The 13,256-nt window shown below is 42.5% G+C and overlaps 1 protein-coding gene and 1 long non-coding RNA gene across 19 annotated transcripts in view; one reads left to right on the top strand and one right to left on the bottom strand.

The window, feature by feature from the left end:
- Positions 1-2,462, top strand: part of LOC121693929 — a 47,988-nt gene extending 45,526 nt beyond the window's left edge. Inside the window, exon 3 of the long non-coding RNA XR_006025621.1 lies at positions 2,368-2,462. This is a non-coding gene — a long non-coding RNA (uncharacterized LOC121693929). The remainder of the gene's footprint in view (positions 1-2,367) is intronic.
- LOC121693912 (protocadherin alpha-C2-like) overlaps positions 1-13,256 on the bottom strand; it is a 35,277-nt gene that overhangs the window by 4,389 nt on the left and 17,632 nt on the right. For 6 of the 18 annotated variants that reach the window (XM_042073772.1, XM_042073762.1, XM_042073768.1 and 3 more), the window contains exon 2: positions 708-744. The exons of 5 other annotated variants lie outside the window; for them this stretch is intronic. In XM_042073772.1, coding sequence (XP_041929706.1) covers positions 733-744 — 12 coding nt within the window. In that variant the 3' untranslated portion in view covers positions 708-732. 7 more of the 18 variants (XM_042073766.1, XM_042073765.1, XM_042073755.1 and 4 more) reach the window with 7 other exon arrangements.

Below are 13,256 nucleotides of genomic sequence, written 5' to 3'. Positions count from 1 at the left end.
AAGGCCTTGAGGTGTGAATTAAGGGAACAGATATGGATTTATTTTGTTTTGTTTGGTTGGTGTTCTCCTAAATCCTGCCACTAAAGAGGATAAGTGCAGCTATGGAAGGGAACTGGCTGCAGTCTTAGCGTGTCAGGGTGTGACATTCTACGTGCCCAAGAAGGAGTGGAGGTGAGAGGGGACATACTGTACCTTCCTCCCTTGCCTCGGCACACATTAGCACTTTAGGCTGGGCCTCTGCCAAAACACACGAGCAGAGAAACCATCAGTACTTAAATGCTCATGACTACACAGCCATGGTGGCGAGGAATCACCTGGCAAACGCCGACATAGCCACTGCTTAAAAGACTGAGATATTTTGAGCAACATGCATGTGGGCTGTTTATCGGGCTATGATGTATGATGAGATGTTGTTATGTGATGTCCTAAGGATCATCGATCGTCAAAAAGTCTTGGGGTTAGATGGGCCAATCAGCTGTTAGTCAGGCCTAGAGGAGCTGCATCGGGGATGAATGGTTGGGGGGGGGGGGGGCACTCTATGATATAGGCTCACAGCTCCTCCTCCAGCGAGGTTAGATTAACACAACAGAGAGAACTTCACTGACAAGGAAACAAACACACATCAAGGAAAAAACAAGCACTCGTTTCTGGAAACATCAAAGGTCATCATCATTCAGGCCTCCTAAGGGCCAAGAAGGGCTGCATACCTCCAGCTGTGGGAAGGGATCGCTCTCATTTTGAGTACTTCAGAACAGAAACAAAAGAAGAAACAAACATTTCAATGAGCAGATCATCATGAACAGCACAGAAAGGAAGCCTATTATCCTATTTGTCAGGCATTTTGACATAGCTGTCTAAAATTATCCAAGGATTATCAAAACTAAGATGATTATTTTTCATTATCATGATATACTATTTATTAGAGCTGGAATAAGCTCTTACTGCACATTTCAGGTCATACATTATATACAGCTAATCTATGTCAGAACAAGTTCATTCATTTAAATAAAACAGCACATGTGAGCAGGACATTCCAGTTCATGGTAATGCAATTTTATCATTGAAAGAATGAATTTAGTGAGGACATGAGGTCAGATATGTGCTGGACAACCTGAGGAGAAGGAAATAAATGTTAGACGAAAAAAAACATTCTGCATTTCTGACTGTAGTCTCTCTCCTGTTACTATGTGGATAACATCCAACCTCTCCCTCCCCCTCTTACACACGCACGCGCGCTCACACACACACACACACACACACACACATACAAGCACAAGCATTCATGCACACACATTCAGTTTGAGGGAGAGACGGAGATAGCACTTCCCCCTTGGTTCTTTTTGCTTAGCTTTTGTAACCTTGATCAAAAAAAGATACTTGGTTAGACATGGTTTTCAACTGACACAGTAAGCATTCAGTATATGTATTTTTGCAAATGCAGTGTAGGCCTAAAAAACCATGACAATCAATACCATATCTAATATGATCATTTACTGCATCTGTATACTTTGTGTAGCGAAAAATGGCAAAAAAATCTTTCTATATCTATGTAAATCTATGCAATGAAACACCTTGATCTAATAGAATTCTCCACATACTACTTATACAACAGTGAATTCACTGTCCATTAATAATCATTGATACGCACATGTTCTGAACTGTAACATTCCGTAATCCCAGAAACCGTTGTCAAAAAAAGATGCATTTCACAAGAGTATAGAGTATTTCACAAGAGTATAGAGTATTTCACAAGAGTATAGAGTATTTCACAAGAGTTCCTCTGCTGCCACAATGTAGGCTCCTCCTGAACAGTCACACAGAACAAGCCTCATACAGTAGCATCCGTGTCTGCATTTGTAACCGTGGATGTGAAATGTAGGTCACAGAGCCGAGCACTAGGGCTGCTAACTTTTCCGAACACCAGCCTGGGCTGGCACAGCCGTGTTCAGCATCAGGTGATCACAGATGAGCCAGAGGCCACAGCGCACAGCTGACGAGGAGAGACCTGTGAGCGTGCTTCCATTTCAGAGCACCAGGCCCAACACCAGATGAACAAAGCAGCACAACACATGCGCTTGGTTGCCACCTATTACACACACACACACACAGTGCCTACCCTGTCTGTGTCTGCATGATAACAGCAGGGTACTGTATGTACATCTCCCTTTTGACAAGCACAGCTGATTACCTTGTTCTTTTGATGGATTTTTCCAACAATTGAGACCTCACACGGGTATGCAGGTATTATTTGCTGGACACTCAGATAGAAAATAATATAGCAAAAAAAGGAATGATGCACGCTTTCCCTGAATTGTACAAATCTGCTCTTTTAGCATTAGTCTTTTAATACTACTGTCCTTTCCTCAGATCTTCCTAGTATGGTGCCTCAGCCGTATAAGATGAGGATTTGCCCATTATTGTCACAGTGGAGAGTTGGATGGACACAGTGGCAGAAAGCACAGGCTCTCCTCTCATCGATAGAGACTATATAAGGCAATATTGGCTGAGATCTGTGTGGCTGAACACTCTCACTGTTCTCATTTCTCCACTGTCTGGATTCAGGCTGAATAAAGAAGTGTCTGGGTATTGATGGAAATGTCATGTTATATAAGAGTTTTGGAATGAGTCGACCTTTGAGGGAATCACTGTGGCTACCAGATCCCTTTGACAGAGGAAGCTTTCTTTTGCTGTAAGGCAATGAGACTATGACGGAAGTGTTATGTTCTGGTCCCCAACATGAACAGTAGCACTCAGTGGGGGAGTGACCCAATCCCTACCTTTGACCTGGGGGGGGTCTCATATATCAGTCTCATAATCAAATTGTAAAGGTTGCCATTCTCATGGTGAAAATGGAATAGCAAGGGAATGGAAGCATCTGCTATCTCCATCTGACCGTTTCTATGATGCAGTAGTTTAAATACTGATTGAGATGTAGATCTGGATCCACCGCTAATGACTGAGCACGGTGGCAGGTCTGGTGGGTTGTTAAGGGTTACATTGCACATTAGAATTTATATCAAAGACTTCTAATGTGATTGTTTCATTGTATGATAATGGGGTAGAGCCTCTGTCTGTCACAAAGAAAGTGGCCTTATATTCTAGCCTGGGTGTTCCCATGCTGCCTTGCGCACGATTTGATTCACGCTGCTAAGGCAGCCTGGAGACCATGGAGCAAATTTTCGCCTGAGATAGGGAACCAATCACAGAACAGGTGGGAAAGCAAGACGATGATGAGCTATGCACAGACGCATTTGATAGACATCCGTGGCACCCAATAGACGGATCTGGGCATTTTTTTCAAATACGAGAAAATGAACGTTTGGTTCCCAGACCACGTCTCATTGAGAAGTGGTGGCGCTAGCCAGGCTACTTATATTCTGAGCCTTTTCCCGGTCCAGTGGTCCTGATCATATAAACTACCAGATGACTCTCATTATAAATGGTACTTGCCTAGATATTTAAATATCATCTTCCCCATTTAGCTCTGAATCTTTAACACTAACACACAAATGCTGTCACTGTGTTAATGAAAGCTTCTTCTCTCACTGCTGCCTACCCTGACTTGACTGATCTCTGGAAGATGGTCATTCTGTGACTAACATGGTTTATTTACATCATCCAGATGAAGAATGGACATGTTTGTTTTTGGGAATTATATCCATATCATGCATTCCTTGTAGTAAATCAGATTTTTAACTCGTAAATCTCCACTGTTTTGATTTAAACTAAATATCTCCTGAATCTTCCCTGAAGTGCTGAATGAAGTCAGTGTCTGAACTAGGCCTCTCATCTGAGCCTGCTACATTAAGGTAACCAAACTACCAGTAACAGAATTTTCAATGAGATTTATACTACCGACTTCTCTGTCACATGCCAGGGTATAATTACTGATAGCCAAAGCATGCACAATTATACTCGCACTGCTTAAACACAGATATGCCTCCATCCACAGCAACAAGTATTAAACTGTGATATGAATGCACTTCTCTGTTCAACTGTTTCTTTATGATCAAATCAACATACCGTGGCCCATGTTCCCCACTCATCATTAATGTCAAAAATATAAATTTTCACTAAGATGGTAAGCTTGGATGGAATTTGTGTTGATCTTTAGATCCACAGCATTAATTATTGAGACCCCCTCACCAACAGAGGCAGATTCAGAAACAGCAAGACTAATATGTAGTGAATAACTTTGACAGCTGTGTGCAACGTGGTATGAACTTTCACAAATTATCAAATGGCAAATGGCTTGACAAAAGTAAGTTTGCAACTGATGTTAATGCCTCAGGCTTTTATTATGGTCAGAGATGAGGACCTCTCCACTCTAGTGTTGTTTGTGTCAACAATGATGTGTGACTGCAGTGGGAGGAAATATGCCTCTAGAGATGTCAACTGATTTGACAGCGTATTATTGTCTCACCTGAAGTGTAGAGGCAGCTGAGTCAGTGGGTTCGGACAGGCCTGTGCTTCTCGGTAGGCTTGACACAACGTACCTCGCCCCTTTTGGAACCGGCTGTCGAACAACCAGCTTCCCTTTCCGTGTCTCTGCTAGGAACATACTGTACCAGTATGCGTCATTGGAGACGAGTGTGGAATCTGCGATGGAGGAATTCCTGTCGCTGATCACACTGTTCCTACTGGGAGGAGCTGCTTTACTGTGTTTGGGCTTCTGACACTTCAGCACGATGGTGACCAGTATGGTGATCAGTAACAGAAATGATACTGAGCCCAGTCCGATCACCAGATAAAGATTCAAGTCCGAAAAGATGTCATATTCCAAAGGCACCTCAGTCATGTCTGAGTAGGATTTCAGGGCCGTTTCCACAGTTGAAAGTTTGATTGTTACTGTTGCAGATAACGCTGGCTCTCCATTGTCTTTTGCTATCACCACCAGGCGCTGGTGGCGCGCATCTCTGTAACTGAACATTCTCATGGTCCGAATCTCGCCGTTATATTGGTCCAGACTAAATAAGGTAGCATCTGTGTTCTGCAGGAACTGATACGTGATTCTAGAGTTCAACACGGAGTCTGTATCGATTGCGATAACTTTGGACACGAGAGATCCTTTGTCTGTGGATCTTGGAATCTTTTCCTCAACCACGGAGCCGTGCGCGCGCCACGGAGAAACAATAATGGGTGTGTTGTCATTCTGGTCCATTATAATAATATGAACTGTAACATTATTACTGAGTGGTGGGACACCGGAATCCCTTGCTTCAATGTGAAAAAGAAACTCTTTCTCTATCTCGTAGTCAAAAGTTTTCAGCGCGTAAAGATTTCCATTCTCTGGGTTGATGGAGAAAAGCATGGACATGGATGTGTTCGCAATTTCCTTTTCTAAGATAAAATACACTAAGTATTGGTTTTCGTGGAGGTCTGGATCAAAAGCTGTCAGTGAACTTAGCAGCGCCCCAGGTGCGTTGTTCTCCATAACTTGAATCGTATAGAATAACTTTGGGAATAGGGGGGCGTTGTCATTAACGTCTAACAACTCTAGCGTTATGGTTTCATTATCGAACAGTGGTGGGGAGCCCCTATCAGTAACTGTAAATGTTATGTCATACTCTGGCACTTTTTCCCGGTCTAATGGTTTTGAAACTACAAGCTCATAGTAGTTATCAGCTGACTTTTTCAGTGAAAATGGTAGGTTGTCAGAAATGTGAATGTCCACAATACCATTTTCTCCTGAGTCTTTATCACCGACACTAACCACTGCAATAACAGTGTCTACATCCACATCTTCTTTAATTGGACTCTGAAAGGACTTTATTGATATTTCTGGATGATTGTCATTCATATCGGTCACCAAGATGGTTAATTTACATTGGCTGGACAGGGAATTAGCACCTTTATCCTTGGCTATAACCTCCATGTCATAAATTTTGAAATCCTCATAATTGATCATGGATTTGACACGAATTTCGCCATTAGTGGGATTTAAGCGGAATGTTTCCTGAGTCTTTTCTGATGTATACAGGCTGAATGTGTATTCAATCTCTGAGTTGGAACCTTCATCTAAATCCGTTGCATTTAATTTAACCACAAGGCTACCAATAGGCGCGTTTTCTGGTATGTTTATGGTGTAGTTGTCTTTATCAAACTGAGGTGCATTGTCATTTGTGTCCAACACGCGAACAATGATACTTGTTGTGCCAGAGCGCGTGGGGACCCCGCCATCTAAAGCTGTGAGTATCAGGTTATACATTGCCGTCTTTTCTCTGTCTAAAGGTTTTGTCAGAATTAAGTCGGCAAATTTGGAGCCATCTCTGCCTGTTTGTATTTCAATACTGAAATGTTCACTCTCACTTAAACGATATGTGTTAATTGAATTTGAGCCGAAATCAGGATCAACAGCATTGTTAAGAGAAAACCTCTCGCCCGTAGAAGTAGACTCAGAAATATCTAAATGCATGGTATCTCTACGGAAGTGGGGTGCATTGTCATTAATGTCAGTTATTTCTAACTCAATGTTGAACATACGTATGGGATTCTCGATGGTTGCTTCCAATTTAAGAAAACAGTTCGAAGTCGTCATTTTAACAGGACACAGAATCTCTCGATCAATCCTTTCCAAAATGTAGAGTTCACCAGTCTCTCTGTTCACATCCAGATATTTCCTGTTGGCGATAACATCTAACCGCACCTTACGTTTCGATAAAGACTTAACGTCTAGCCCTAGATCTGTAGCCAGGTTGGCCACCACCGATCCTACCTCCATTTCTTCTGGTATGGAGTAGTGGGTGACGGCAGATGTTCTTCTCAGGCTGACATACAGACAGATATATACCGCGACATACCTTATCCAATGCGAGCCTCTAATAATTGACTCCATCTTTCGATTTGTCACCAGTGTAGTCCACGAAAAAAGGAAAAGAATCGTGATCAAATACAACACGGGTTTCTCCCAAAATGCATCATAAAGCATAAAGCACTAATACTGGGCGTGAAATGAGCGCAACGTCCTTATGACTGCATGACGTATTGTGATGACAACTCTCGCGTTGGCCTATATTCAAGATTTGTGAGTGAACAGCGACACGTTGTGCAACAAGCCACATAGCACATACTTCTTATGAAAATGAAATTTTCTATAAAACTCCACAGTGTATATAAGATCGCAACTTTCTCTTACCTGAAGAGTAGAAGCAGCCGAATCACTTGTCTCTGTGAGCCCAGTGCTTCTCGGTAGGCTTGACACAACGTACCTCGATCCTTTTGGCACCGGCTGTCTCACAACCAGCTTCCCTTTGCGCGTCTCCGCAAGAAACATGCTGTACCAGTATGCGTCATTGGAGACCAGGGTGGAATCTGCGAAAGTTGAGTTCCTCTCACTGACCACACTGTTCCTACTGGGAGGAGCTGCTTTACTGTGTTTGGGTTTCTGACATTTCAGCACGATGGTGACCAGTATGGTGATCAGTAACAGAAATGACACTGAGCCCAGTCCGATCACCAGATAAAGATTCAAGTCCGAAAAGATGTCATATTCCAAAGGTACCTCAGTCATGTCAGCGTAGGATTTAAGAGCAGTCTCTATCGTGGAGAGCTTGATGGTCACGGTGGCAGAGAGCGCAGGCTCTCCATTGTCCTTGGCGATCACCACTAGGCGCTGGTGACGCGCGTCTCTGTAACTGAACATTCTCATGGTCCTGATCTCTCCGTTGTACTGATCTAAGCTGAATAAAGTAGCGTCCGTGTTCTGGAGAAACTGGTACGTTATCCGAGAGTTGTGAACAGAGTCCGTGTCAATGGCGATCACTTTGGCAACTAGAGATCCCTTATCAGTGTTCCTGGGGATCTTTTCCTCAACCACGGTGCCATGCGCGCGCCATGGAGACACTATCACTGGAGTGTTATCATTTTGGTCCATGATGATGATATGAACCGTAACGTTACTGCTGAGAGGAGGAACGCCTGAATCCCGGGCTTCAATGTGAAAAAGAAACTCTTTTTCTATTTCATAATCAAACGTCTTTAGTGCGTAAAGGTTGCCATTCTCTGGGTTAATAGAGAATAGCATGGACATGGAGGTGTTTGCGATTTCTTTTTCTATGATGAAATAAACGAGGTACTGGTTTTCATAGAGGTCTGGATCTACAGCGGTAAGGGCAGCTAATAGTGCACCTGGTGCGTTATTCTCAGTCACTGGTATTGTGAAAAACGTCTGATTGAACCGAGGGACGTTGTCATTAACATCAAGCAATTCTACGGTTATGGTCTCGTTATCAGATAATTGAGGTGTGCCCCTGTCTGTGACCGTAAATGTAATATCATATTCGGGAACCCTTTCTCTATCCAGTAGGGTGGACACCACTAATTCGAAATAGTTGTCTGCAGACTCTCTTAATGCAAAGGGCAAATTATCATTTATTTTAATGTCAACAACACCGTTTTCCCCAGAGTCTTTGTCACTGACGCTTACAACAGCAATGACAGTATCCACTTCAACATTTTCCTTAATTGTACTTTGAAAGGACTTCACTGAAATTTCTGGATGGTTGTCGTTCATATCAGTAATCAATATAGTTAATTTGCATTGCCCTGATAAAGAATTTGCAGCTTTGTCCTTTGCTATGATCTCCATATCATACATTTTAAAATCTTCGTAATTAACCATGTCCTTTACCCTAATCTCGCCATTATCAGGATTTAAACTGAACGTTTGTTGTGTTTTCTCCGATGTATATAGACTAAATAGATAAGTGATATCTGAATTTGAGCCTTCGTCTAAGTCTGTAGCATTTAATTTCACAACCAGACTTCCAATGGGGGAGTTCTCTGACAGTGTTATCGTGTAGCTTTCTTTGTCAAACTGGGGGGCGTTATCATTTGTGTCTAACACCTGCACTACAATGCTGGCTGTGCCAGACCGTGCAGGGACGCCACCATCCACAGCAGTAAGTATTAAGTTGTGAATATTCTGCTTTTCTCTGTCCAAAGGCTTTTTCAAAATCAAATCTGTAAATTTTGATCCATCGCGACCAGATTGTATTTCAATGTTAAAATGCTCGCTCTCACTAAGATAATACGTTTTGATTGAATTCGACCCAACGTCAGGATCCACAGCATTGTTCAAAGAGAATCGTTCACCAACTGGTGTGGATTCAGATATGTCCAAATGCATAGTATCTCTGCGAAAATGTGGCTCATTGTCATTTATGTCCAAAATTTCCAGTTCAATATTAAACATTCGAACGGGATTTTCTATTGATGCATCCAGCTTTAATACACATGTCGATTTGGAAGTGCAGAGATATTCTCTGTCAATTCTCTCGAATATGAACAGTTCTCCTGTCTCTTTGTTGATTTCGAGGTATCTTTTGTTAGCAATATTATCCAGACGCATCTTCCTTCTGCTCAGTGTTTTTACGTCAATGTTCAAATCAGCAGCTAGATTTGCGACAACAGAGCCAATCTCCATTTCCTCGGGAATTGAGTAATGTGTTACGGCAGATGTTGATTGCAAAAGGCATACCATTAGAAAGGCTAAGACATACCTTTGCCCTTGACGCGCGCTAATATGGGTATCCATTGTTCTCCGATAGACTTGTGCGCGCAGTTTGTTGTGGATCACTGGATTCTGATATTCTTGCCCGTAAATATCCACTCTAGGCTACCTCCGCCAGCCTTGATCTAACAGCACGAATAATTTAGAGCGTTAGTCCAACGTGTTGAAGCACTGGCTTCTGCAACCGTCTCAGAAAAATAGAACGTTACCTCATGATGATGCGTAATGGCGTCTCAGGGAGGATACCAATGCGACTTTTGCTGACGAACAGCGACCCTTTGCGCTTTCACGATCTCAGTGCAGCCTTTATTGTTGTACTCGCAAAGTTTTAGAAGCAGTCAACATATGTATTGTACATCAAATAGTCTTCGCCTGTCTATTACATAATTGCATGTATGTTGAACTCAACAGGTATTCCCCATAAATAAAAACACCTCTGTAAACCAAACTTAGAACTGTCCATTTCTCCATACCGTACAGTGCGTGGCATCCTAATGCTATAACTCAGTAAGATGACCCGCGTCAATCCAAAAATAATCTAATGCGCCGAATATATGTGACACATGGGTGTTGAAATTGAATATAGTGTATCTTATGAAGGAATAACGCATCTCTCACCTGTAAAGTAGATGCAGCTGAGTCACTGGTCTCTGTCAGCCCTGTGCTTCTCGGTAGGCTTGACACAACGTACCTCGATCCTTTTGGCACCGGCTGTCTCACAACCAGCTTCCCTTTACGCGTCTCCGCAAGAAACATGCTGTACCAGTATGCGTCATTGGATACCAGGGTGGAATCTGCAAAGGTTGAGTTCCTCTCACTGACCACACTGTTCCTACTGGGAGGAGCTGCTTTGTTGTGTTTGGGTTTCTGACACTTCAGCACGATGGTGACCAGAATGGTGATCAGTAACAGAAATGAAACTGAGCCCAGTCCGATCACCAGATAAAGATTCAAGTCCGAAAAGATGTCATATTCCAAAGGCACCTCAGTCATGTCAGCGTAGGATTTAAGAGCAGTCTCTATCGTGGAGAGCTTGATGGTCACGGTGGCAGAGAGCGCAGGCTCTCCATTGTCCTTGGCGATCACCACTAGGCGCTGGTGACGCGCGTCTCTGTAGCTGAACATTCTCATGGTCCGGATCTCTCCATTGTACTGATCTAAACTAAACAATGTGGCATCCGTGTTCTGGAGGAACTGGTACGTTATACGAGAGTTGTGAACAGAGTCCGTGTCAATAGCAATCACTTTGGCCACCAAACTCCCTTTATCAGTGTTTCTTGGGATCTTTTCCTCAACCACGGTGCCATGCGCGCGCCATGGAGACACTATCACTGGAGTGTTATCATTTTGGTCCATGATGATGATATGCACAGTAACGTTACTGCTGAGAGGAGGAACGCCTGAATCTCTGGCCTCAATGTGGAAAAGAAACTCTTTCTCTATCTCATAATCAAACGTCTTCAGTGCGTAAAGGTTGCCATTCTCTGGGTTAATAGAGAATAGCATAGACATAGAGGTGTTGGCAATCTCCCTTTCTATGATGAAATAAACGAGGTATTGGTTTTCATGGAGATCTGGATCTACAGCGGTAAGGGCAGCTAATAGTGCACCTGGTGCGTTATTCTCAGTCACTGGTATTGTGAAAAACGTCTGATTGAACCGAGGGACGTTGTCATTAACATCTAGCAATTCTACAGTTATGGTCTCGTTATCAGATAATTGAGGTGTGCCCCTGTCTGTGACCGTAAATGTAATATCATATTCAGGAACCTTTTCTCGATCAAGGTCTGTTGATACTACTAATTCATAGTAATTGTCTGAGGATTCTCTTAATGCAAAGGGCAAGTGATCGTTGATTTTAATGTCAACAACTCCGTTTTCTCCAGAATCCTTATCGCTAACACTTACAACAGCAATGACTGTATCTACTTCGACATTTTCCTTGATTGTACTTTGAAATGATTTGACTGAGATCTCTGGATGATTGTCGTTCATATCAGTAATCAATATAGTTAGTTTACATTGTCCTGATAAAGAATTAGTGCCTTTGTCTTTTGCTATTATTTCCATGTCATAAATTTTAAAATCTTCGTAGTTAACCATGTCCTTTACTCTGATCTCGCCGTTGTCAGGATTTAAAGTGAACGTTTGTTGCGTTTTCTCCGAGGTGTAAAGACTGAATAGATAAGTCATGTCTGCGTTTGAGCCTTCATCTAAATCCGTTGCATTCAGTTTCACAACAAGACTTCCTATAGGAGTGTTTTCGGAAAGGTTTATCATGTAGTTCTCTTTGTCAAACTGGGGGGCGTTGTCATTAGTATCTAACACCCGCACAACTATGCTGACTGTCCCCGACCGTGCGGGCACTCCACCGTCCACAGCGGTGAGTATTAAGCTATGCACATTCTGCTTTTCTCTGTCCAAAGACTTTTTCAAAATAAGATCCGTGAATTTTGAACCATCTCGTCCAGACTGTATCTCTATGTCGAAGTGGTCACTCTCACTAAGGTAATACGTTTTGATTGAATTCGAACCGACGTCAGGATCCACAGCATTGTTCAAAGAGAATCGTTCACCGACTGGTGTGGATTCTGATATGTCAAGATGAATTGTATCTTTACGAAAATGTGGGGCATTATCATTAATATCTAATATTTCCACCTCAATGTTAAATATTCGAATAGGGTTTTCTATTGTAGCGTCCAGTTTCAATACACATGTCGATTTTGCAAGGCAGAGGTATTCTCTGTCAATTCTCTCGAATATGAACAGCTCTCCTGTCTCCTTGTTGATTTCGAGGTACTTTTTGTTTGCAATGTTATCCAGTCGCATCTTCCTTCTACTCAGTGTATTGACATCGATGTTCAAATCTGCAGCTAGATTTGCAACAACAGAGCCGATCTCCATTTCCTCAGGAACTGAATAATGTGTTACAGCAGATGCCGAGTGCAGGAGGCATGACATTAGAAAAGCTGAGACGTACCTTTGCCAGTGACGCGCGTTAACATGAGCATTCATTGTCCTCTGGAAAATAGACTTGTGCGCTATATCTCAGATTATGGATCGGTCGATTCCGATGGTGTGTAATTGCAATATCCACTGTACTTTCGCCGGTCTTCTACTGACAACACTAATAATTTCCACCTTAATCCGTTATGGCCATGGACTAGCTACTGTAACTGCCTCAATGAATAGAGACCGTTGCCCACTTTATGACGATGTGTAATGGCGTCGTAGGGAGGATACCAATAAGACTTTTGCTGATGAACAGCGACCCTTTGTGCATTTAGAGTCTTGGTGCAGCATGTATTGTAGTCCTCAATGTCTTAGAATTATTATCAATAAATAAACACATGTAACAATCTTGAAGAGTAGCCTAGCTCTATTTCAATTTAAGTAAAGACAGGCGAAAACAAAATTATGTCAAATAAATAACTGCATGCTCGAAGTGATTTGTGAATTCGTCATGCAGGTCCTCATCACCACCACCACCACCACCCCCAAATACAACATCTCTAAGCCATACCTTAGTTTTATCGCCAAGTCATCCACCTCTCCAAACTATAGTTCCAATTTGTTGATTACATGTCTGAATGCAATAACACCGTGACTGAAGCACAAACCCTCTGACCCGCGTCAATTCAAAAATAATTCCAGGCGCCAAATGTAAGGAGTACGCTATGTTACGCATGAATGTTGAAGTTGAATGTAATGTGTCTTATGAAGGTCAAAGAACACATCTCTC

Source organism: Alosa sapidissima, chromosome 20 (assembly GCF_018492685.1).
Source record: "Alosa sapidissima isolate fAloSap1 chromosome 20, fAloSap1.pri, whole genome shotgun sequence".
Classification (NCBI taxonomy): Eukaryota; Metazoa; Chordata; class Actinopteri; order Clupeiformes; family Clupeidae; genus Alosa; species Alosa sapidissima.
This window is presented reverse-complemented; position numbering and strand designations above follow the sequence as displayed.